Below are 26,451 nucleotides of genomic sequence, written 5' to 3' on the forward strand. Positions count from 1 at the left end.
GAATCAGCACTCCAGCGGGCGCCACGACCCCTTCATTGTTTATACAGGCAGTGTCGCTCGCCCATACAAGTGGCGGTGTCTAGTACTGCAAGCTCAATCCCATTTACTTGAACGCCCATACGGACTAGCTGCTGGACCTGAGTAAACAATGTAGGCGCAGGTGCCCCTGAAGGCCCTTTTACACGGGCCAATTATCGGGCAAACGAGAGTTCACAGAATGCTCGTTCCCGATCATCGCCCTGTGTAAACAGGGCAACGATCAGCTGAAAAATAAGCAAATGATAGTTCATCGGCTGATTGTATCGTTTATGCTGCAAGAAATATTACCGTCGTCAGCAGCAAATCTCCCTTTGTAAACAGGGAGAAGTGCTGCTGACATGATAGATGTGTATGGTGAGGAGCAACAGTAGTAACGTTCGCTAGTCCCCATGCATTGCTCCTTGTGTAAGGAGCAAACGAGCACCGATCACCGAGCTGCCGTTGATTGGCACTCGTTTACACGGCCCATGTAAGAGAACCCTTAGTTATGACGATTGGCAGGGTTTCCAGGGTCGTTCTATACTAGGAATAGCCCATGTTCAGCTTTGTTTCCACTTTAATGATATGCTGACAGATAAATGAACTGACCATCCTCATTTGTGCGTGAAAGAAGAGCAAAACTGTACCTTGTCTCTTTAGCATCTGGTAAGCATCCTTTATTTTATTTTCTTCCGGAAGAGCTACGGTCCAGCTATATAACAGACCAACAACTTTGATCTTTACCTTCTCGGACACCCTGTCTCCCAGGTACTGTGAAGAAAATGTGCCTGTTAGATTAAATAATGCAACTTTTCGTTTTCCTTATGTAAAACCCGAATAACCAGGCATACTTTATAGAACCTCCAACAGCAGCAGACCTTAGCTGATAAAATACATACACGAAAGAATCGAATTATCATTCTGGTGAATCATGTATTGTCACCACCTTTTGTTTTCCTAGACCAATGACTGAAAAAAACAGCCTTGTAATTCACAGAAAGTAGTTGAGATGAAAGCAACTTGCAGATTCTCAGTAAAACATGGCGGGCCCTTCGTGGGGTAAGGGTATGTGCACACACACTAATTACGTCCGTAATTGACGGACGTATTTCGGCCGCAAGTACCGGACCGAACACAGTGCAGGGAGCCGGGCTCCTAGCATCATACTTATGTACGATGCTAGGAGTCCCTGCCTCACTGCAGGACAACTGTCCCGTACTGTAATCATGTTTTTAAACGGGACAGTTGTCCTGCAGCGAGGCAGGGACTCCTAGCATCGTACATAAGTATGATGCTAGGAGCCCGGCTCCCTGCACTGTGTTCGGTCCGGTACTTGCGGCCGAAATACGTCCGTCAATTACGGACGTAATTAGTGTGCGCGCACATACCCTAATAGTCACTGCCTCCAACTTTCTTTGCCATATTGTTCTATTCTTTCTTAAATGTAATACCACCATCTGATTATTCCCCTGCACTTATGTCCCCTTGTAACTTCCATTTCCTTTCTCTTTGAACAGTATTTGTCCCTCAGTCACTGCATTTATGGAACAAACCCACTTTTTTTTTTTTTTGCCTGACCGCACCCCGCACCCCTGCACTGCAACATTAAAGGAACTTCTTAAGGAAAAGATGCTAATCTTATAGATGGGAAAGGGGCAGAGAATATGGGCAATTAGTGGGCAACAAAGAAACAAACAAAGGGGGAGGGCCGTGAGAAAGGGCCTCACACTAATCTAGGACAAAAGGAACTGCATGCCAATGGGCTATACATGAAATAATAATCATTAACCCCTTGGCGACAGGTTACGTACACGTACGTGACAGCCGCCAAAGGGAAGTATAGGCCGCGCTCACGAGTTGATTCCGCCAGTTAAACTCCTTCAATGCCGCGGAAAATAGCGCCCGCAAAATTTAAGCCATTAAAATAAGAGTGCCATCATACCCCACCCCCCCGCAATACAACAAAGGGGGGGCGATGGTTGTTATGGTAGCTTGGGGGCCTAATGAAGTCTCCTAGGTGTGCCATCTTTGTGCCCCTGGCAGGGCTTTGTAGGAGACTGTCAGCATAGAGATATACTGCAATATAGTAGTTTTGCAGTATATCATGCAAGCGATTCCAACAATCGCTGGTTCAAGTCCCCTAGGGAGACGGCTAAAAAAAAAAAAAAAAAAAGTAAAAACACAGTTTTTGTTAATGTAAAAAAAATAAAAATATATATATTTTCGTATATTTTCCCTAAAGTAATGTTAAAAAAAAAAAAAAAAAAGTTTACATAACTGGTATCGCCGCGTCTGTAAAAGTCCAAACTATTACAAGTGATGAAAAAGTCACATGTACCCCAAAATGGTACCAGTAAAAAACGACAGATCGTCCCACTAAAAATAAGCCATCACACCGCTAAATCGCTTGAAAAATAAAAAAGTTATGGCTCTCAGAAAGTGGCGACCCAAAACTATTTTCTTTTTTAACAAAAAGGTTTTTTTTATATGAAAGTGGCAAAACATAAAAGACTGTAATCTTATCTACCCGTAGAATAAAAGTTTACATATCGGTTTTACAGCACGATGTAAGTCGTAAATACAAACCCCCCCCCCACAAAAAAAAAAGTGGACTCGCAGCTTTTTTCCCATTCAACCCTACAAAGAATTTTTCTGTTTCCCAGTACATTATATGGCACATTAGATAATGCAGTGAAAAACTACACCTCGTTCCGCAAAAAAACAAAAGCCCTCATACAGCTAGGTCAACGAACAAATATAAAAGTTCTGGTTTTTGGAAGGCGTGGAGGAAAAAATGAAAATCCAAAAAATGTCTGTCTCCAAGGGGTTAAAGCAATACATTGGAGTGCCATGGTAACATTCAAGCATGATTTTGTTTAATATATTTTAATGCTAAATGTAAAGAGTGACAAGTGATTGGCTGCTCTCAAATGTAACCTATTGCTTGTATGCCATGCTGCTTAACCCTCCCGCTGTCAGTACATAAAACAGATTAGCTCGGTTCACAATTACCTTTGGAGACACAACCTTAATCAGCTCATTCAAAAAGCGAAATTTGCCAACCTCACTGTGAAACCTTCTTCCGCAGTTCTTCATGCAGGCTTCCAAAACCTGTAAAAGAAAGAAGTACAGCTGTAAATACCTAGCGCTCCATTATACAGCTAGCTCTCCTTTCATACATATGCCCTGATAAAAGACCTGCCGCATGCTATTCTTATATTACTTGCCATAAAGTAGAACTGCAATTAGGGGCAATTCATTCAGAAAAGCACGCACGCACGCACGCACGCACGCACGCACGCACGCACGCACGCACGCACGCACGCACGCACACACACACACACACACACACACACACACACACACACACACACACACACACACACACACACACACACACACCCAAACAAAAAATAAAAATCTGCGCGTACAGGGTACACACAGGTCAGGAATACTAGAACCATTGTGGGCAATGCACTCACTGTGAGGGCCTGCAGGGCTTCCCATTCTTGAGGGGACTGGATTTTATGAGCTAGGAGTCTGACAGCTATCTGTGGACTGAAGAGACATTAGAAATATGAAGAGACATATAATATAGCAGGTTTCAACATGTGAATTATCGTGAACAATTTATAATAGAAGCTGGAAGCTTGTGAGGGGGAAAACAGTGAGGGGGAAAAAAGGATTTTGAGTACTCACCTTAAAATTATTTTCTGGTCTAGTTCATTGTAGGACACAGTCCGTGGGTACAGTGCATTTGGAAAGTCTTCAAAACCCTTTCACTTTTTACTACATTTTGTTATGTTGGGGCCTGGTGCTCACAAGGCCACAATTCAAGTTTTTCACCATAATTCAATACCCATAATGACAAATTGAAAACAGAATTTTAGACATTTTGGAACATTAAAAACTCTAAATTTGCATGGACAGAAGTATTCAGACCCTTTGCTTTGAAACGTTAAATTTATCTGGATCATTTATCATTTCTCTAGATCATCTTTGAAATGTTTCTACACCTTGATTGGAGTCCTCCTGTAGTAAATGAATATGATTGGACAGGATTAGGAAAGACACACCCCTGTCTATATATAAGGTCTCACAGATGGCAATACATATCAGAGCAAAAACCAAGCCATGAGGAGGAAAAAAACGGTCTGTATAGCTCAGAGACCGGATTGTGGAGAGGCACATATCCTGAGTAGGGTACAATAAAAAATTCTGCTGCACTCAAAGTTCCCTAGAGTACAGTGGCCTCCACAATTCTTAAATAGAAGAGGTTTGGAACAATCAGGACTCTTCCTAGAGCTGGCTTCCCCACCAAACGAAGTAATCAGGGGAGAAGGGCCTTGATAAAAGAGGCGACCAAGAACCCAATGGTCAGTCTGGCTGAGCTCCAAAGATCCTGTCTGCAGATGGGAGAAACTTCTAGAAGGTCAACAATCACTGAAGCACTCCACCAATCTGGGCTTTATGGCAGAGTGGCCAGAAAGAAGCCTCTCCTCAGTAAAAGACACATGAAAGCCTGCCTGGAGTTTGCAAAAAAGCACCTAAAGGACTCTGTGAGAAAAAATAAAATAAAAAATTCTGTGGTCTGATGAAACCAAAATTAAACTTTTAGCTTCAATTCTAAGCGTCACGTCTGTAGGAAACCAGGCACTCCTCATTGACTGCCCAATACCATCCCTACAGTGAAGCATGGTGGTGGCAGCATGCGGGGGTGTTTTTCTGCAGCTGGGACAGGGAGACTGGTCAGAGTTGAGGTAAAAGATGAATGTAGCAAAGTAGACATTCCTTATGAAAACCTGATCCAGAGTGCTCTGGACCTCAGACTGGGCCGAACGTTCACTTTTCAACAAGACAATGACCCTAAGCACATGGCCAAGACAACAAAGGAGTGTTTTAGGGACAACTCTGTGAATGTCCTTGAGTGGCCCAGCCAGAACTCTGACTTGAACCCAATCGAACATCTCTAGAGAGACCTGAAATGGCTGTCTGACGGCTCCCATCCAACCGTACAGAGCTTGAGAGGATCTGCAGAGAAGAATGGCAGAAAATCCCCAAATCCAGGTGTGCAAACCAAGAAGACTGGAGGCTGTTATTGCTGCCAAAGGTGCTTCAACTAAGTACGGAGTAAAGGGTCTGAATACTTATGTCAATGAAAGCTTTTAGGTTTTCCTTTTCAATAAATTAGCAAAGATTACGAACATTCTGTTTTCAATTTGTCATTATGAGGTATTAAGTGCAGAAAAACGGGGAAAAACATGAATTTTTTTTATTTCAGCATATGGCATCAACATAACAAAAGGTGAAATAATGTAAAGGGTCTGAAGACTTTACAAATGCACTGTATATGCTGTTGCCACTAGGAGGCTTGACAATATAAAATTAAAAAAATGTGACTTCTCCTACAGGATATACCCTGCCCACAGACACTGATATTCATTCTGTCCGCAAGCAGTATGAAAAAGCAGATACAAGGTAAGATAAGTATGTTAAATACGAGAGGGGAATCCCTCAAACGGACAACCGTAAATGCAAAAAAAAAAACTTGAAAACAATTGGGTGGGAGCTGTGTCCCCAATGAACAGGACAAGAAAAGGATTTAACGATGAGTACTCAAAAAATCCTGTCAACTTGTTCGTTACATTGAGGGACACAGACAGAGGGACATCCTAGAGCAATCCCCAGGAGCGGGAACAGAACCCAGGACACGGTCAGCAAAGAAGACCACGTGGCCGCCTTGCACAATTGAAGGGCAGAGGCCTGATGGCGCACAGGCCAGGAAGCCCCAATTGCTCTGGTAGAGTGAGCCATGACCTGGAAAGGGGGAACCTTTCCCCGGACACGATAAGCCTTGTGAACAATCATTTGAATCCACCGAGCAATGGTGGCCTTAGAGGCTGCCAAACCCTTCCTGTGACTCTCTGGGAGGTTGAAGAGGGAATCCGACAGACGAAAGGAAGCAGTGATAGAAAAATCCGCAGAGCACGGACAACATCCTGGTTGTGGAGGGAACGCTCCCTTGGATGACTTGGAGAAGGACAAAAAGACAAGATAATATCCTCATTCATGTGGAAGTCCGAAACCACTTTAGGCAAAAATGACAGCCCCATGCGGAGCATCGACTTGTCTTGGTGAAGAGTCAGAAACTGAGAACGACAAGAGATAAACGCCAACTCCTAGACCCTCCGGATAGAGGGTACAGAAAAACCGCAACCAGAAAAATCACCTCCCAGGACAGAAAACAAGGAGAAATTTCTCTCAATGGTTCAAATGGAGTCGATTGTAAGGTATCTAAGACCAAATTCAGATCCCACAAGGGGATCAGGGACGATAAAGGGAGACCGCATAAGCCAACCATTGCAAAAAAAAACTCAACGTCAGCTTTAATTTTTAATTGGGGACCAAATAAGATGGAAAAGGCAGACATCTGCCCATTCAGGCAGCTGAGAGCCAAACCATGATGCAAACCCCTCTGTAAAAAAGATTGAATTATGGACAATGAAAAACGAAGGGGGAACGTTGCGATCCTCACAGCAACCAAGGTAAGCCTTCCCTGTATGATGGTAAACGCAGGCTAAAGACGACTTTCTAGCCCTAATAATTGTGAAAAAAACACTCTCCGAAAAGCCACGAGCCCTCGGAATGGCGGCTTCAAAAGCCATTTAAATGTAGCAACCAGGGATGAGAGGTCCCGGAGAAGATCAGATGAAGAAATAAGAGCCACAAAACGTCAGCTAACTGGGACAAAAGTACCACGTACCAACTGTGGTGCAGTCAATCCAGGGCTACCAGAATGGCAGGAATCCCTTGAGCTGTAAATGGAGCCGCGTCAGGAGAGGCAGACGAGGGAAGATGTAGAGGAGACTGAAGTCCGACCAGGACGCCATGAGAGCGTCCATGGCGCAGGCCTCTGGATCCCGAGCTCAGGAGATGAAGAATTGATTGAACCTGGAGGCCATCAAGTCCACGTCGGACGGCTCCACCCGAGACTAATTTGGTCAAAGACATCTTGATGAAGAGACCAATCCTCGGGATCCAACGTTTCACAACTGAGAAAGCCCACGATCCTATAGTCAACCCCAGGAATGTGAACTGCTGAGAGAGCCGGAATACGAGCTTCCTCCCAGACCAGTATCCTGGAAGCCTCGACCATCACTGTGTTGCTGTGACTGTCGCCCTGGAGATGTAGATAAGCCACTGCCATCGTATCATCAGTCTGGACCCTCACCGGGCACCCGGACTGAGTCCAGTGCAGGAGGCACAAAAAAATAGGATTAGCAAAAGCACGTGCCCACACTAGACAGTAACTAATAAAGCATACCAACAAATACAATTCCAGAATGATGAAGGGAAGACTCCTGTGGAGACCAGTGTCCCTGAGTAGTAAGGTTCCGAAAGGTGCACCCCACCCCCGAGGCTGGCAACCTTGGAGAGCATCAGCTAGTTTAGCAGGAGGAAGTAGCGCCCCCGGGGAACAGCCGGAGAAGTGATCCTCCACCGTAAAGAGCAGATTACCGAGAGGGGAAGGATGAACTTCAGATCAAACAATTGCAAGGATCGGTCCCCCCGTATGGTCTCGACTGAGGCCACTATGGTCCTGAGAAGTCACATGCAGAGGCAGAGTTGGGTCAGCATAGCCATCGATAAGGAACGAATCCCTTCCCGAAGCATGGAGAGATGCTCCGGAGGAAGGAAAACCTTCGCCGAGCGTCAAAGGCAACCACCAAAAAGATGATCTGATGTGCAGGATATAGGCAAGACTCTGACAAGTTGATGATCCAACCGAACCGACTCTCAGTGTAACCCTGGAGGGAGACTTGATTAGGATGTCGTCCAGGTACGGGTTGACCGACACCCCTGGTGCAAAGGAGTGTCTTCACGGAGGAGAGAACCTTCGTAAACGCTCTTGGGGCAGTGGCCAGACCAAAAGGAAGGGCCACAAATTAGTAATGACGAGACAGTACCGCAAAGCGAGGAAGTACTGGTGGGTAGAACAGATAGGGACATGTAGATACGCGTCCTTTATGTCCACAGAAGGAATTCTCCGTTCCATGAAATCGATCACAAATCAGAGAGATACCATCCGAAAATGAAGGACCCAAACATGCGCGTTGAGGTCCGGGATGGGCCAAACTGAACCATCCTTTTTGGGGATGACAAAAAGGTTGGAATAAAACCCCCTTTGGTCCAAGTGTACTGGAATGATGACACCCCGAAGTAGCGTCGATTGCCCAAAAAAAAAAGTGTGCCGCCCTGGATGGGGTCGGTGAAACAGTGGACTGAAAGAAAACGCAATGGAGGGAGGCTTTTGTATCCTAAGGATACTACCTCTTGAACCCAGGAGTCTGAAATGTGAGAGAGCCAGATGTCTCAAGTGCAGAAGCTTGAACCCCACCCGAGGCAAGTGGAGGATGGGCACATCTTCAGGCAGAAGTAGCTTTGCCGGTTCCAATCTTTGCAGGTTGAGGATGTCCAAAAAGATTTGGCCTTCTGATCCTGTGGAGTCTGCAGAATGGAGGGTGTGAGAAACCACGAAAAGAACGAAAACGCAGGCTCATCTTTTTAGCTGGGGTAGTGTGCTTATGTCTTTTCTGAGGAAGATAAGAGAGGAGACCCTGAAAAAGGTAGAGCAGCGAGGGAGAGCTTGGAAGCTGAATCAGCATACCAAGCCTTGAGCCAGGTGGTCCTGCGAACAGCGACAGAGGAAGCAGAAGCCTGCGCCACCAGGCGGGCAACATCAAGGGCAACTTCGCAGATATACTTGGACGCATTGGCGATAAGGCGAGACAGATCAACTAGTTCCTCCTGAAAGCAAGCCATGACGGAGTTTGTGAGCCCATTCACTGACAGCTCTGCTAACACAGACAGATGCAAAAATTGGGCATAGTCCAAGGCTTTAGCAAAGGAGTCCAGGCGGCGATCCAGTGGATCCTTGAAGGAAGTGGAATCCGCCATCAGCAAGGTAGTGGCCTAAGCTAGGCGAGAAACTGGAGGATCTACCGCCGGAGTCCGCACCAAAGCAGAATTGACCCCCGTAAAGGGGTTGAAAACATCCAGATGGCTAGAGAGTGTGAAAACTTGTCCGGGTGCTTCCTTTCTTTAAAGAGGCTCTGTCACCAGTTTATAAGATCTCACGAGATCACGCTGTGCAGTGAAACAAGCTAGGCATGAATAAAGAGAAGTGTATGACGCTGATTGGTCAGTGTCATACACTTCTCTTTACAACACCCATTTGGTAAAAAGTTAAAAAAACGCCCAGTTGGTTATTAAGAACTAATTAGCATAAATTTTTAATTGTTCATAACGTTTTTAAAAATAAAAAACACTTATCTACCTTACAGCGCCTATCAGATTAGGTAGGAGATAGGGCACTTATAAACTGGTGACAGAGCCTCTTTAAAGACTTTAGTTCCGATTGGGCTGGAAAAGCAGCCTGAGAACGGACAGCTCTAACTGAAGTGAGAATAGACGCAGTACCTTTACTAACTGAATCCGAATCAGATAATTAATCGTCAAACGAAGCCTCTCTAGGAGAGGTGGCACCAGACCTGATATCAGGACCAGAAACACCTTGCCCACATGGGCGAGATGAAACAGAAGGGGACGGTGAAAACTAAGGCAAGCAAGAAGCTCTGGTCCGCTTGCAGGGTCGGCCACCAGATGAAGACATGGACGGGGAGTACATAAAAGGACTGGCAGAACAAGAATCCGGTGGGCGGGCGGGCAGGCATGCCACCCAGAATGGACTGAGTAATGTTGGCCAGGTTATCAACAGTCCGAAAAAGGGAGTTAGTTAATTCCGGATCCACACCCATAACACCTGGGGTGAGCAACACTGGGGGTGACAGAAATGTAGAGGCCGCAGGCATTTGGCTAGAAGGCCGACATGCATTACATAAGTAAGTAGACTGACCATACGGAAATTGAGAAATAGAGGAACAGGCATAATAAATAGCAAAGTTTGTCTGGCGTGAGGGCTCCCGTTTAGGGTCAGACATGCCAGTAGAGCGGGCTACTTAACTTCACATGGAAGCAGTGAGAATAGAAAAATCACTCAAACTGCGTAGCAAGTAGTAGGTAGCAATAGCCGTTTCACTTAGCGCTGCTAGAGAAGTGTACTTACTGAAAACTAGCACAGAAATAAAAAGAGTATGTACCCTAAGGAAACTAACTCAGTGCCTGTAGACTAGGGCACCTGTAGGCAAATAGACGCAAAGGCTGATCCTACCTGCTTCCATTATGTCAGAAGTACTCCTGAGACAAGAAGCAGCAGCTGGAAGTCCTGTATCCCCAGCCACGTCCATCCAAATGGAGGAGAGCAGAAGGGAACGCTGAAGCCTCAAAATCGGAGCGTTGCGATTGGCCGCTGGTGGTCATGTGAGTAGACTGGGCCAATCAGGAGACACACATGATCCCCCGAGATAGGGAAAAAAAGCACGCTGCAGCGGTATTGGAGCATGCTATAGAAAAGGCCCCGCCCGAAGTGCAGTGAAGCGCAAACTAGCACTCATCATACAGTAAAAAGTAGCGCTGTCGGCCTGAGAGTGTCAAGAAATGCAGAGAGAGCCAAGGCCCCATGCACACAACCGGATTTTCATCTATCCTTAAATGCTGTCTGTACGGTCCGTATTGCATCCGTATTTGATCCATATATACAGATCCGTAAAAAAAAGGGAGGCTGCAAATGATGTCACCAACATGTTGCATAGCAACGCTTCCATAAATACGGACAGTTTACGGATGCACAATTATATACAAGAGGAGGACAGGTTCTATCATTTTTTCAGCACGGACACCCATCAGTATAAATACTGAAAGGTGTCCATGGCCAATATAAATTAATCGGACCGTAAGTACGGATGAAGTATACGGTCGTGTGCATGGTGTCTAAGGCCCAGTATGGGAGCACAGCCCGTAAAACACGAAAAAACGGACATGCTCCATAATTCCAGGCACAGTTCTATGGTACAGACACTCATCCGTATCGATACAGAAAGGCATCCGCAGCCAATAGAACTCAATGGGCCCGTAATTGTGGTCCGTAATTATGGGCGATATTACGGTCGTGTGCATGGGGCCTTAGGGAAAGCCCCAGGGAATAGGATGGTCCATTGGACCGCAACAGTACACAAGCGGTGGCCCGGTTTGGAAGGGGGATTAAGGAGGCTCGGTCACCAGTTTTTTAATTCCCCATCTCCTAACTAATCTAATAGGCGCTATGATGCTGATAACTACAGTGTGATTTGTTTTAAAAAACGTTTATTATTTGCAAAGTTACGAGCATTTTTCTAAATATGCTAATTTGGCTAGACTTGCCAAATGGGAGGTGACTTTCTTTTCACTCTGGCCGATGTAATGTTTTCTTTATGACGCTGTCCAATCACCATACAGCTTCTTCCCCTTCCCTGCCCATCAATACAGTGTGATCAACTTCCCGACTGTGTATTCAACTGGTGAGATCTCTGGTTGTGTCACAGCTAGAACTGCGATCCTGATTTCCTCTTTCATATGACACCAGAACTGTTCTAGGTGATCCACAGCCTGAGATATGGCTGTTTAAAGTGATTCTCCTTCCCTCATACTGCGTGAAGCGGTTTCATGTTGATTGGACAGCGTCAGAGGTGAGGAGGCTCCACCTCAGGAGAATCGCTGGGGTTCCTCCCACTTAACTAATAAAGGCTCATTTACATATTTAGAAAAAAAACTCATAACTTTTAAAATAATAACCGTTTTGGGACACAATTGTCACTAGCATTATCAGTGTGACATCGCCTATTAGATTAGCTAGGAGATAGGGCATTACTAAACTAGTGACAGAGCCATCTTTAAGTAAAACTCTCCATCTCCCAGACGTACTGAAAAGCAGGGGCACCCACTCAGCGTTACCGCATTTACCAAGGGTTTGCCGGTGGGAGAGGTGCTCCTCAAGCTGGTGGGCTGCAGAGGAGACGTGCTTATCCCACTTATCTTCACAGGCAGATTGGACAGCAGTGCACTTGTATATATAAAACTATGCTCCCACCGAAAGGGAACACAGGTAGACCCTGTGACCCTAGTTCTTCATAATAAAATAAAAATTCTTGGTAGGGACTGCTGCCGGAAGGGTCTGCCTCCTACGACACTAAGTGAAGACAGAATAGCTCAGTGTCTGGGTGCAGGGTATATTTATCCTGTAGAAGGCACTTTTTTATTTCATACGGTCAAGCCTCCTAGTGGCAACAGCGTATACCCACGGTCTGTGTCTCCCAATGTAACGAACAAGAAAACCATATTGATGCTTGGATGGTAATTCAGGTTATATCCACCAGGATAGGAGCCTAGGGCAGTGCCACCAGCACATACAGCATTTCAGGACATCAATCTCAAAGAACAAATTATATATGTATTTTAGACATGGCCCCCCCCCCTCCCCCCAAGAACACATATTTCCCCTTGACTTACCCTTCAAGCTCCTTGTTGATTTGGTCACAGAAACTAATAATATACTCCCAATCCTCCTGTCTGTTACAAGGGTTTGTGGCTTTATCTGCAGGGAAAAGGAAAGAAAAATAAATCTATGCCATCATTTACACAACAGCCACAAATGGGTGTGCGAGTTTACACGGCTGGAAGGAGCCGTCACATGAGCTCTTGGATGGCCATGTGCTAGGATAATGCAACCATTGTTAGCATAATGAACAGGAAATCTATAAAAAGATCATGTCAAGTATTTCATTTTAGTTTAATTAGAAGTCCGTAGTAAAGAATTCATGTTTGTTGTTTTTAAATGTAGCGATTTTTGATTTCTAAAACTTTCCCTGTTGGTGGCCATTTTGAAGGAACACACTTCCTTCCTGTTTTGTCTGTATAGATCAGTGGTCCCCAATTAGTGGCTCAGGAGCCACATGTGGCTCGTGACCTCTCGTCGTGTGGCTCGCAATAGGATCCCTCAGTGATCACCATATGCATTGGCTACAATAAGATTAAAAAATGGACTATATTGAGGACATGCCCTAACCTCTGAACCATACCAATTTCGATGTACCACTTAAAACATGCAATACCAATTGTACAACTTTCTTCACTTAAGCCACATGTTTCTCCATGTTTTGAACGTGGCTCGTGACCATTACTTCAAGTTTAATGTGGCTTACAAGGTCCTAAGTTTGGCGACCTCTGGTTTAGATCAAGTTTTCTCAATAGTTTTCTATGGAGGCCTCACCAACAAGAGCATAATGATGCCTGGGCCTCACAATTGATCCAAATACATGACAAAATGTTTAAAAATGACCTCAATGTATCTTAAAACTTGTCTCTAGAACCCAGTTGAAAAAAAAAAGCCAAAGTTAAAGGGGTATTGCATCTTACAGCATTTTTTACCTATTAACTGGAAAGATGATAAATACTAGATCAGTGGGGGTCTGACTGCTGGGACCCCCACCGATCGCCAAATGAGGGACCCTGATACCTCAAAACGTTGGCTACCAGGAGTTTGAATAAAACTGAGGCCAGGAATGCATGGTGTTGCTCCATTCAAAGTGTATGGGGCTGGCGGAAACAGCTGAGCACAGTGCTTGGCTATTTTTGTCAGCCCCATAGACTTTGAATGGAGAGATAAAACGAATTGCCTATCCTCAGAATAGGCCATCAATATCTGATCGGTGGGGGTCCGAGTCACAGCACACTTGCCCATCAGCTGTTTGAAAGGGCTGCTGCGCTCATGAGAACACGGCTTCCCATTCATTGCTTACACCCCTCCATACTGTAAAATGCTGACACACTCATAGCGGTAGTTCAGTATTACAGCCTTTTCCCTCTTATTTATACTGTAAAACACTGACACACTTGTAGCGGCGGTTCACAGTATTACACCGTTCTCCTATTCAATTAAATGGCAGAAGGCTGTAATACTGTGAACCATGCTACAAGTGTGTTGACGTTTTACATTATGATGAAGCATAAGGGATAAAGGGAATGCAGCATTCACTTGAGTGTGCGGCCCCTTCAAACTTCTGATCGGCATGGGTGCTGAGAGTCGGACCCCCACCGATCAGATATCCCTTCCTGCAAATGGAGATACCGGTACGTCAGGATTGCAGGTAACTTAGTGCAATCCAATGTACCAGGAACGTCCTGAAGATGAAGCGGGCACAGGAGCAGTGCACGCTTCATCTTCAGCGGGTGTCAGCTGCAATATACAGCTGACATTCTGATGCAACGGCATCGATCGTAGTTACCTCTGATCAAAGCCGTTTAACCCCTTCAATGCAGCAGTCAATAGCGACTGCCGCATTTAAGTGGTTGATAGAGGGAGGGGGCTTCCACTGTACCCCCCCCCCACGAGAGATCAGGGGGTGCTGATGGTTGCTATGGAAACCAGGAAAACTAGCAACAGCTTCCAGGTCGGACAAATACGGAAGCCTATTAGGTACTGGCCAAGGCTGTCAGCCTAGTAAGTGTAAAAAAAAAAAAGTAATAAAAAGAAAAGTTTAAGAATAAATAAATAAATAAAAGTTTTATGTAAGTTTTAGGTTTCCCTGATCAAGTGCTTTATAACTGGAAAAAAAACGTGGGGGAAAAAAACATATACATAATAGGTATCACTGCGTTCAAAACGGCCTGAACAATAAAAATATCATGATATTTTACCGCACGGTGAACAACGTAAAAAAATAAAGAACAAGGACAGAATGTCATATTATGGTCACCATGTCTCAAAAAAATAAATGTAATAAAAAGTGGTAAGTACCCCAAAAAACGGTACCCACATAAACAACAGTTAGTCACGCAAAAAAAAGCCCTCCCATATTAACTGAAAAATTAAAAAGTTATGGCGACACATTTTTTAGAAAAGAGTATTTTTACTGTGGGAAAGTATTAAAACCAAAACACGCGATATAAATTTGGTGTCGCTGTAATCGTATCGACCCACAGAATGAAGTTAACATGTTGTTTATACTGCACGGTGAACACTGTAAAAAAAAGAAAAGAAAAAAAAAAACCAGTGCTAGAATTGCTGTTTTTTGGTTTCCTCGTCTCCCAAAAAATGGAATAAATTGGGATAAAAATTTTTTTGCATGTACCCCAAAATGGAACCAATAAAAATTACAGCTCGTTCCAGAAAAAACAAGCCCTCACACAACTCCATCAACAGAAAAATAAAACGTTATGACTCTCAATGATGCTAAATGACGGCCCAGACAAATTTTTTAGGTCCAGTAGTTCTACACTAAAAACCCCACATCATCATTTGCTGGACCCCACAGGTGAACCCCGTAATGCAGCGGAGAAGAGGAAACTTTAGGGCCTTGTGCTGCTTATAGGGCTAGTGAAGAAGTCAAAGATGTGGCAATACTGGAGCGCAGATATTCTGTATAATACCCGAAAAACCCGGCCTGTGCATAAAGGATTGGTTCAAAGCAACCACACCAATCCATGGATTATTTATTCACCCTACATCATCCTACTATTCCCTGATGTACTCCGCCCATCTTACATATACCCTGATGTACTCCGAACAAATTACACATACCCTGAAGAACTCCGTCCAGCTTATATATACCCTGATGTACTCCGAACAAATTACATATACCCTGTACTCCGCACATATTACATATACACTGATGTACTCCGCCCAGCTTATATATACCCTGATGTACTATGAACAAATTACATATACCCTGTACTCCGCACATATTACATATACACTGATGTACTCCGCCCAGCTTATATATACCCTGATGTACTGTGAACAAATTACATATACCCTGTACTCCGCCCAGTTTACATATACCCCCACATTGAAAATAAGCTGAAATACCAGTAAAACCCAAAACAAAACTACCAAGCAAGATCTGTGCTCCAAGAGCCAAATGGTGGTTCTTCTGAGACAAGCAGTGTGTCTAAAAAGCAGTTTATGACCACATATTGAGTAATACTGTACTCTGGAGAACCCGCCTAATTTATGGGGTGCGTGTCTCCATTGGCACAACATATTCGGCACTGAAATGGCATATCTGTGGAAAAATGTCAATTTTCAATCTGCAACATCCACTATGCACTAATTTGCAGGGTCAAAAAAACTAAAAATACCTCTAGATGAATTCCTTGAGGAATGTAGTTTCGAAAATGGGGTAATTTTTCAGGGGTTTCCAGTGTACTGGTACCTTAGCTCAATGCAACATGGTGTCAGAAATCAAATTTGATAAAATCTCCACTCCAAAAACCAAATTGCGCTCCTTTAGGGCCTTGCTGCGTTTCCAAATAGCAGTTTACAACCACATACGGAGTATTGCCTTACTCAGTCAGGAAAAATTGTGTAACACATTTTAGGGTGCATTTTCTCCTGTAGTACTTTTAAAAATTAAAAATGTTGAGCTAAACTACATCTTATTAGAAATAGAAAAAAAATTTAGATTTCAATTTTCATGATCCAGTTCTAATAAAATCTATAAAACACCTGTGGGGTCAAAATGCTCACTACACCCCTATTTATAATTCCTTGAGGGGTAAAGTCTTGAAAATGAGGTCACATCTGGGGAATTTCTACTGTACTGGTACCACAGGAAGCTCAAATGAGACACGGCACCCAGAAACCAATTCATCAAAATATGCGCTCAAAAAGCCAAATGGCGCTCCTTCCCTTCTCAGCCCTGCCGTGTGTCCAAACAGCAATTTGCGATCACATATGGGGTATTGCTGTACTCGGGAGAAAACGCTTTACAAATGTTGTGGTGATTTCCTCATATAGTCCTTGTGAAAAATGAAAACTTTTGAGCTAGAACTACATTTTATTGGATTTATTTTCACGTCCCAATTCTGCAAAAACTCGTGGGTTCAAAATCCTCACTATACCCCTAAATTATTTCCTCAAGGAGTGTAGTTTACCAAATGGAGTTACCTCTGGTGTTTTCACAGTACTGACACCTAAGGGGCTCTGTAAATGCAACATGCCTGATCTGTTTTTATGAAGAGGTGAGCAGAAGCCTAGACAGAGGGGCCGCTGTGGATGTAGTGTTTTTGGACGTTGCAAAGGCATTTGACACTGTCCCTCATAGACGTCTAATGGGTAAATTAAGGTCTGTAGGTTTAGAAAGTATAGTTTGTAATTGGATTGAGAATTGGCTCAAGGACCGTATCCAGAGAGTTGTGGTCAATGATTCCTACTCTGAATGGTCCCTGGTTATAAGTGGTGTACCCCGGGGTTCAGTGCTGGGACCACTATTATTCAACTTATTTATTAATGATATAGAGGATGGGATTAATAGCACTATTTCTATTTTTGCAGATGACACCAAGCTATGTAATATAGTTCAGTCTATGGAAGATATTTCGTGAATTGCAAGCTGATTTGAACACACTAAGGCCCCATGCACACGACTGTAAAAACGCCTGTAATCACGGGCCGTAATTACGGCCCGATAGACTTCTATTGGCCACGGTTACCTCCCCATATGCTTACGGGAAGGTGCCCGTGCCGTTGAAAAATATAGAACATGTCCTATTTCAGGCCGTAATCAGGCCGTGTATAGTCACTGTCCAGGGTGCTGAAAGAGTTAAATGATCGGCAGTAACTCTTTCAGCACCAGGGACAGAGGCTGCCGATCACAATATAGATAAAGCTGTAAAAAAAAAAAAAAAAAAAAAAAAAAGACGTTCATACTTACCCAGAACTCTTCTTCTTCCTCCAGTCCGGCCTCCTGGTATGACGTTACAGCCCATGTGACCGCTGCAGCCAATCACTGGCTGCAGCGGTCACATGGACTGCGCGTCATCCAGGGAGGTCGGACTGGATGCCAAGAGAGGGACGCGTCACCAAGACAACGGCCGGGTAAGTATGAATTTCTTTTACTTTTATTACGGAAAGGGCTGTCCCTTCTCTTTATCCTGCACTGATAGAGAGAAGGGCTGCCTATTACTGCAGTGTAATTTTGCAGAGAAAACGTGCCCGTAAATACGGGTGACACCGGACCGGTATTTACGGGCACGGGTCCGTAAATACTGGTCGAATACGTGTGACCAAGGACCCGTATTTACGCCAGTATTTACGGGAGGACAAAAATACGGTCGTGTGCATGAGGCCTAAGTGTTTGGGCGTCCACTTGGCATATGAGGTTTAATGTAGATAAATGTAAATTTCTTCACCGGGGTACGAACAATCTTTATGCATCATATGTCCTAGGGGGAGCTGCACTGGGGGAGTCACTTGTTGAGAAGGATCTGGGTGTACTTGTAGATCAAAAACTAAATAACAGCATGCAATGTTATGTCAATGTAAAGGAACTAAACCTATTTAGCCTTGAAAAAAGACGACTAAGGGGGACATGATTAACTTATATAAATATATGAATGGCACATACAAAAAATATGGTTAAACCCTGTTCCATGTAAAACCCCCTCATAAAACAAGGGGGCACTCCCTCCGTCTGGAGAAAAAAGGTTCAACCTGCAGAGGTGACAAGCCTTCTTTACTGTGAGAACTGTGAATCTATGGAATAGTCACCGCAGGAGCCGTCACAGCAGGGACAGGAGATGGCTTTAAAAAAGGCTTAGATAATTTCCTAGAACAAAAAAATATACGCTCCTATGTGTAGAAATTTTTTACTTCCCCTTTCCCATCCCTTGGTTGAACTTGATGGACACGTGTCTTTTTTCAACCGTACAAACTACGGAACTACGGAACTATGTAAATATAGATAAAGGAACTCCCTGGGCACATCTGATACCCTGTGCAGGGCCTCGTGTAGGTCCTGAGGGGGCAAAGCAGGCACCAGGATGCTCTTTTTGGAGTTCTTTAAATTCCGCTGCCATGTTTCGCCCCCTCAGACCCTGCACGTGTTACATCAGTTTTTCCAGGAGTGTTCATGTGATTTCCACACAGTGCGACGCCATAACACATGACAGTGGGCTAGAAGGTGATCACCGGCATGAGGCGGGAGTGATGGAGCTGGCACACATACTACAGATGCCATAGAACTGATGGCCATTAATAATGGATAGAATTCATTGTGGTAAAATCCACATGTCAGTGACTGGACATACAACCACCGGCCATGAGAATGGCGTTTTCTATTATTACATATTATGGTTCATCTTGCTCTGTATTTTCAAACACAACAATTACAGGATACGACACTGATATAATAATAATAACATGGCAGGATTCAGGAGCACCACGTTTGCCATCGTATGTAGTGCAGCAGATTGATACATGTGCCGCAGCTGCATACACGAGGGGTAGTCATGTCCAGCAAATATAACACTAGCCCCTGTACTGCAGGTCCTATGTGTCATGCCCGGCCACACACTTCTGTCTCCATCATACAACGTAAGGGGGGCGCCAGGGCGCAGGTGCGGGGAGTACAGCTACTGTCCCTCATATATTCTGAGCTATGTGGGTCAGTTACGAGGTGACAGTTGGTGACCAGGCGGGTATCGCGGTCTGCCACTCACTCAGCCAGGACTCCAGGGTCTCCCCGTCACCGTCCGCCATGATACAAGCGGAGACTTCTAGGAACCGTACACCTCCAGTCTCGCGAGATTTCACTGACGCTTGTAGAGGTTCGGGATATCGTGAGAGTTCAATCCAAGATGGCGGCGCCCAGGTGTAAACTGTTCGTGCAGCGGATAAAGGCCGGGTTTCCGAGGTGCGTGTTGTCGATTCATAACAATGCAGTGAATGTGAGGAAGCGGCAGAGCAGGAAGTGTTGTCATAGTGTTGTCATAACTGTATGTTCGGGAGGTGAGCTAGCTGGGTTGTTGGACAGGTGACACTGAGTGAAGGGCAAAAGAGGAGACCCCGTGCGTTCACGAGGCTATGTATATGGTACATGCACTTCCTTCACCTCTCCTCTCATGGACGTGTCCTTTACGTCAGCTGAGCGGTCACGTCTCTCCTCTAGACTGAGTGAAGTGGTCTGCAATGCGTCACTCTTTTTCTTAGGGTAACTAAACGTTCAACAGACTAATGACATGTCAGAAGTTTTGATTGGTGGGGGGTCCGAGCACTGAGACCCCCACCGATCGCTAAAATGAAGCGGCAGAAGTGCTCGTGTGATCGCTGAGCCACTTCGTTTCTGTTTGGCTTTTTCCACGATGTAGCCGTGTTTCCGGGCTCATAAACGTTCTATTGAGTCCGTACACCGCTACATCGATTTCTGGAAAAAGCCGAACCGAAACGAAGCGTCTCAGTTTTAGCATTTGGTGGGGGTCTCCGTGCTCAGACCCCCACCGATCAAAACTTCTCACATGTCACTATGACATGTCAGAAGTCTGTTGATCGTTTAGTTACCCTTTGACGAGTTTTTTGACGCGGAAACCGCGCCGCAAAAATCGGCCGAAAATGCATCCCTTTGATTTCAATGGGAGGCGGAGGCGTCTTTTTCCCGCGAGCGGTAAAACCGTCTCGCGCTAGAAAGAAGGGACATGACCTATGTTCAGGGTTTACATCTCTCACCTCCCATTGACATCAATGGGAGGCAGAGAAAGCGTATTTCGCAGAGTTTTATGCCCGCGGCTCTCAACGTCCGCGGGTGAATATCGGCGTGCAGGGAGAGGAAAATCTGCCTCAAACGTCAAAACGGAATTTTGAGGCAGAATTTCCGCCTGCAAAAAAACTCTGTGTGAACCCGGCCTAAAAAAGGTAATTGTGTTAAGACCTCCTATCACAACAATGGTACAAGTACAAAAATATAAAATCCTGAGCGATGCATGTGGCAGGCGTTACAATCGTACCAAATACACAAGGTCAATTAGGAACAAAGAACACACGGATATATACGCTATTTTTCGGACTATAAGACACAGTTTTTAGCAAGAATAAATCTTGCTAAAAATCCCTGCATCTTAGGTACGTTCACACGCCCTATTTACGGACGTAATTCAGGCGTTTCAGGGAGCTGACGGCCATTGGATTCAACGGTATCTATGTCCTGAGGACTCAGATGCAGTTGCCACCGAGACAAACCACCACCCGCCTGGAATCCGTGACTGTCCCCCTGGATCTGGGACGGTTGGGAGGTATGACTTGCCTTATGCAGCAGGTCAAAGGGAATCTAAGTGTTGTCCTGAGGACATAGTAGTGATGCATCTACAGGCTTTGGGTATGTATCTTGAATTACTGGTGCCAGTGATAGAAAGTGTGAAGAAAATGTTTACATATCCCCAGTACATGAAATAACCGGTTATTACATTGTCCACATGTGATATATGTTTCTGTTTTTAGTTTAATCCAGGTGCGATGGAGCAGATATAACCCTCAGTACTTGGAACCGGTTACCGATAAGGCGAAGTACATACTTCCCATAGAGGAGCTAAGCAAAGAAGATCGAGAGGAATGGGAACTTAAGGTTGTTCGGCCAATCAAAGCATGTCCCCCCGGACTGACCAGCTCTGTGTTCACTGACCCAGCTATAAGGTATTTCTCAATAAGTCAAACAGAACTTGTGTCTTAGAATGAATGATGTATCTGCTTTACCATCACTCATTTCTGCATATTATTTCAAGGACAGATTTTCTTTGTCTTCGCCATTGTGGCTTCTGGATGCATGGCTAAGGCGGGATTCACACGACAGGGTTTCCCGGCCGGGTGCCGGCCGTTCATAAATCGGCTGGCACCCGGCTGCATTAGGAATAATAGACCCCTAATGGGGCTATTGACACGACCGATTTTTTGACTGCCGGGAAAACCGGCCGTCAAAAAATAGGACATGCTCTATTTTCGGCCGGGTGCCCGGCCGCCCGGCTCCCATAGAAGTCTATGGGGCCGGGTAATACCCGGCCATCACCGGAATGTGTCCCGAGTGATGGCCGGGTCTACCGTCGCTCGCGCACTCTCTCTCTCCTCCTCCTCACAGTTCAGGGTGCATGTGAGGAGGAGGGTCTTTTATTGCTCGCTGTAGGAGTCGGAATCCCCAATCCCCGGCCGGGGATTGGGGTTTCCGCTACAGGAGAAGTGCGTGACTACACTGTCCCTATATGGACACAGCAAAGTCACGCACTTCTGCAGCGGAATCCCTGACTCTATGGCCGGGGATGCCGCTACAGGAGAAGTGCATGACTACACTGTCCATATATGGACACAGCAAAGTCACGTACTTCTGCAGCAGAATCCCCGACTCTATGGCCGGGGATTCCGCTACAGGAGAAGTGAGTGACTACACTGTCCATATATGGACATTGAAGTCAGTGACTTCTCCTGGAAGGGGGGGGGGGGGGGGGATGGGTGCAACCTACAGGGGACTGTGTGGGATCACCTACAGGGGACTTGGTGGCATCACCTACAGGGGGCTGGGTGGCATCACCTACAGGGGACTTGGTGGCATCACCTACAGGGGGCTGGTGGGTGGCATCACCTACAGGGGGCTGGTGGGTGGCATCACCTACAGGGGGCTGGTGGGTGGCATCACCTACAGGGGGCTGGTGGGTGGCATCACCTACAGGGGGCTGGTGGGTGGCATCACCTACAGGGGGCAGGGTGGCATCGCCTACAGGTTGCTGTGTGGCATCGCCTACAGGGGGCTTGGTGGCATCGCCTACAGGGGGCTTGGTGGCATCACCTGCAGGGGACTGGGTGGCATTACCTGCAGGGGACTGGGTGGCATTACCTACAGGGGGCTGGGTGGCATCACCAACAGGGGGCTGGGTGGCATCACCAACAGGGGGCTGGGTGGCATTACCTACCAGGGGGGCTGTGGCATTATCTACAAAGGGCTGTGTGTGGCAACAAATTTAAATGAAATTCATCCGATTTTAAAACGGACAGGGAAAAAAACGGATGCAAATCGGGTCCAAATCGGCCGGTAAAAACGGCAACTCGGCCCGGAACGGAATCGGAACGGATGCAAACCGGCCGGGAAAATCGGCCAAAAACGGCCGATTTTCCCGGCCGACACTCGGACCCTGTCGTGTGAATGAGGCCTAAAGCAAACAATTGTGTCTCCATAGGATATGCCCTATGCAGATCTTGCATACTTGCATAGGGAAGGAGTAACCCTTTTGCATGACCGCTCTATTCTCTTCGCAGGTACAGTCCACACTGTGATGTGCTGCGACTACGGGATTTTCTGCTCACCCACACCAAGTAGCCGCGCAATGCAGTAAAAATGCTGGAATTGGAACATGTTTTCTGCAGCATTTACATTGTATTGCTATAGTGTTAGTGGTAGTCAGGACTCGTGACGTCGATCCCTAAAGAGAATAACCTATCATTTTATGTAGTACGTTTACAGTACTCTGTATATGGCATTGAACGGATAGTCAGATGTAAAATTAACTACAAACCATTCTCCGAGTTTACCTATTGTATTTCTATCACTACCAATATCTTTTGAGTAGCCTTTTTTTGTGTAATGGGGGATTTCACGTATTTGTTACCCATATCGCACCCACTCATAGGAAAAGGCACCTATACAGAAATCCAATCTCCCGTGCCTGGTCTTCCTGACAGTCACTAACAAGCCACTTGTCCAGCAAGCCCGGTGTTCTAAGTGGAGTTTAAAAACCGAAGTTGTGTGTTATTCTGTGAACAGATTTGAGTACTTGCAAATAGAAAATGGCAAGGTTCTTTTTTGTGTGCAGCTTGTGTTCTAACTACTGACAAAATTCAAAACCTTTTTATTCTTCTATTCTCCTGTGCACCTAATTAAGGGGAGGGGTGCTTTAATTTAAAGTGTAGGACTCTTTCTGAGTTTGCTCTCATTGGGCTCTAATAAATTAGAGTGGGAATTATCTGGGGGGGGGGGGGGGGGGCAGGATTTTATAGTATTCTGCAGAGAAGCCACCCGGCCCCCGGTGTTTTGCCATTGGAGAGCAGCAAGATAGCTCGCCTCACCTGCTCTTTGTGTATCTCCGCGTTCAATAGAAGGTCTTCAGAGAGTGGTAATCGGACAGTATCTAGGAAGGCATTAATATCTGGGAGGAACGTCAGGGTTGCTCTGTAAAGATCCTCGTAATAATCTGAAAAGATTTGTGCGATGTCGGAGGGGTCAGTGGAAACATTATCCGTGACTGGGTGGTTTAGGGATAGGATGGGTGAGTGGCTAGTAGTTTTCCAGTCTTGTTTCCCCATCTATAAAATCTATGGTCTGTTTTCTTTACCTGCCAGTGGGATTCATCATGAACAAATGTGTCCAAAGAATGCTTGGCTGTTTGATAAATACTTTGATTGTGTACGGAGGTGTCCGCTGCATAAGTGCGTTGGGCTGTCAATAAGGCCTTGTGTCGTGCTTCAAAACATTCCCTCCTCAATTTCTTTCTTCGAGACTGGTAGAAAGTAGTCTATACGTGAAAACGATTTATGGGTCACCCAGTAATGGGCTTGCAATTTGTCCTCTTCTGTATTTTCACCAACATGATATTTTACATTACTCTCTGTTGTTAACAGCAAATTCACCAACATGATGATGAAAGGCGGTGAGAAGATTCTGTCGCGAGATATCATAAACAAGGTTAGTCCTACTCCACACTACAAAGGAACACTAATACTACTTTTTTTTTCTTTGTGCTTTGTCTACTTTCATTGTAGGCCTTCAGTTTACCTGTATTTATATATAAAAAGCCTAGCATGTCAATGTAGACTCTGGAAAGGTAAAGTTGGCCAGACGTGTGTGCTTGTGATTAGGGAAAACAGAGGTCTGGCAGTGGCTTAGCCCCTTTCCCTATGGCTATAATCGTATGCATGCTCTGCCTATCCGATCATGGGGCAAGATCCGGAGAGAGCTTCATACCCTTCTAGTGACCCCCAAAACCATTTTTAAATACAACAGTCACTAACTATTTAGTTTTTGTGAACTTCAGTAATGTCACTTCAATATGGGTGGAAGGTTTTCCAAGAATCTGATGAATTTCAAAGAACCCCCTTAATTGTTGCCACAAAAGCCTAAGCTTCTAAATGTCTAGTAAATGGAATGCTTGACGGAATATGTTGCGGTTGTATTTTCTTGCTTATTTTTTTTTTTTCTTACATGTGTTTTAGACATTAGAGAAAATAAAGAGAATACAGTTAGAGAAATATTACAAGGCCAGCCCAGAAGAGCGGGAGAACATCGAGTGCAACCCCTATGCCATATTTCATCAGGCAGTGGAACGATGCACACCCATCATTGGCCTCACAAGTATCCTGAAGGGAGGGAAATCCTATCAGGTATTTACAGACGTGAACTTGGGAGGGGAACGGGTGGTTTCTAAAAAAATTAAAATAAAATAAAAATTATACTTTTTTTTTTTTCTGTGCAGGTCCCTGTCCCTCTCACAGACAAAAAACGACGATTTATGGCAATGAAATGGATTATCACTGAAGGTCGAGAAAAAAAAGCTCGCCGCACCTTCATGTATGACAGGCTGGCAGATATACTGCTAGATGCCTTTCATGGTGAGGGGAACATTATCAAAAAGAAGCATGACCTCCATAAAATGGCAGAGGCAAATCGAGCCTTTGCGCACTTCCGATGGTGGTAGATGCGAGACTTGTGTATTAGTCCTGACCGGAGATGGACCGAGCGGTCAGTCAAGTCTAGAGAAGAGCTTGATGTATATAAATAGGAACTATTTCTAACATCAAAGCGCGTTGTGTAAATATGTTTTCATAACCGGAAAAGTTGTAATTATAAATAAATTTTGAATTGTTCATTTGGGACATTATTCTAGAGGCAGTCACTTAGTGTGTCTCCTTTTTAATTTTTTTTTAGTCTGGACATCTTAAAGGGATTGGGTCATCTGGGCGCTAATAGGGTATATGGAGGTCACAGAGGGGGACCCGTTCAATATATGTGTTACATGGACAGCCATTCATTTTAATGAATTGAAGCGATACTACAATTTCCTGGTAGTATCCGCTGCAGAGGAAATGAGCAGTTAACAGCAACTTCCTTCTGCAAAATTACCCTTTGTCTGGGGCCAGACCCCCAACAGCTATCATACTAAAAGTGCTGTTTGTTAGGAGACAACCCCCTAAAGTTAGAAAAAAAAAAGTATCCAGCCAAAACCTTAGTTTGTCTGTATACAGATGTATAGCTCCGACCATAGTGCAAAAATGGTGGGAGCTGGTTTAAGGCACTATATCTATATACAAGGTGGGAGCAGGCTGGCACTATATGCAAGGGGGGAGCAGGGTGGCACTATGTACAAGGGGGGGGGGGCATGGTAGCACTATATACAAGTCGGGAGCAGGGTGGCACTAAATACAAGGGGGAGCACGATGGCACTATATACAAGGATGGGGAGCAGGGTGGCACTATATACAAGGGGGAGCAAGGTGGCACTATATACAAGGGGTGCTGCGTGGCACTATACACAAGGGGGAGGTGTGCACCGCAGCCTAATTTCCGCAACGTCTGAACTAAGTTTCCTAAATGTATAGAAGCAAAAATTAAAAAAACAGCTGCTGCAGAATTCCACTGCGGACTGTCCACAGCAGAATTCAACAGCAATTGCACCACGTCTGAATGTGCCCTT

The 26,451-nt window shown here is 45.1% G+C and overlaps 2 protein-coding genes across 4 annotated transcripts in view; one reads left to right on the forward strand and one right to left on the reverse strand.

Annotated features, from left to right (window-relative positions):
* GGA3 (golgi associated, gamma adaptin ear containing, ARF binding protein 3) overlaps positions 1 to 19,559 on the reverse strand; it is a 61,071-nt gene extending 41,512 nt beyond the window's left edge. For both annotated transcript variants that reach the window (XM_075846198.1, XM_075846199.1), the window contains exons 1-5: positions 19,453 to 19,559; positions 12,463 to 12,547; positions 3,501 to 3,576; positions 3,031 to 3,129; positions 666 to 789 (exon numbers count right to left, since the gene is read on the reverse strand). In XM_075846198.1, the coding sequence (XP_075702313.1) occupies positions 666 to 789; positions 3,031 to 3,129; positions 3,501 to 3,576; positions 12,463 to 12,547; positions 19,453 to 19,492 (424 nt within the window). In that variant the 5' untranslated portion in view covers positions 19,493 to 19,559. The remainder of the gene's footprint in view (positions 1 to 665; positions 790 to 3,030; positions 3,130 to 3,500; positions 3,577 to 12,462; positions 12,548 to 19,452) is intronic.
* Positions 19,416 to 25,638, forward strand: MRPS7 (mitochondrial ribosomal protein S7). 2 transcript variants are annotated; one of them, XM_075846200.1, is made up of 5 exons: positions 19,416 to 19,646; positions 21,224 to 21,415; positions 24,383 to 24,446; positions 24,974 to 25,141; positions 25,234 to 25,638. In XM_075846200.1, the coding sequence occupies exons 1-5, from the start codon at positions 19,591 to 19,593 to the stop codon at positions 25,453 to 25,455; spliced, it is 702 nt and encodes a 233-aa protein (XP_075702315.1). In that variant the 5' UTR covers positions 19,416 to 19,590; the 3' UTR covers positions 25,456 to 25,638. The 2 variants fall into 2 exon arrangements, with proteins under 2 accessions (XP_075702315.1, XP_075702316.1); XM_075846201.1 differs by lacking the exon at positions 19,416 to 19,646 and adding an exon at positions 19,678 to 19,741.
* Positions 25,639 to 26,451: the final 813 nt, after the last annotated feature.

Source organism: Rhinoderma darwinii, chromosome 13 (genome assembly GCF_050947455.1).
Source record: "Rhinoderma darwinii isolate aRhiDar2 chromosome 13, aRhiDar2.hap1, whole genome shotgun sequence".
Classification (NCBI taxonomy): Eukaryota; Metazoa; Chordata; class Amphibia; order Anura; family Rhinodermatidae; genus Rhinoderma; species Rhinoderma darwinii.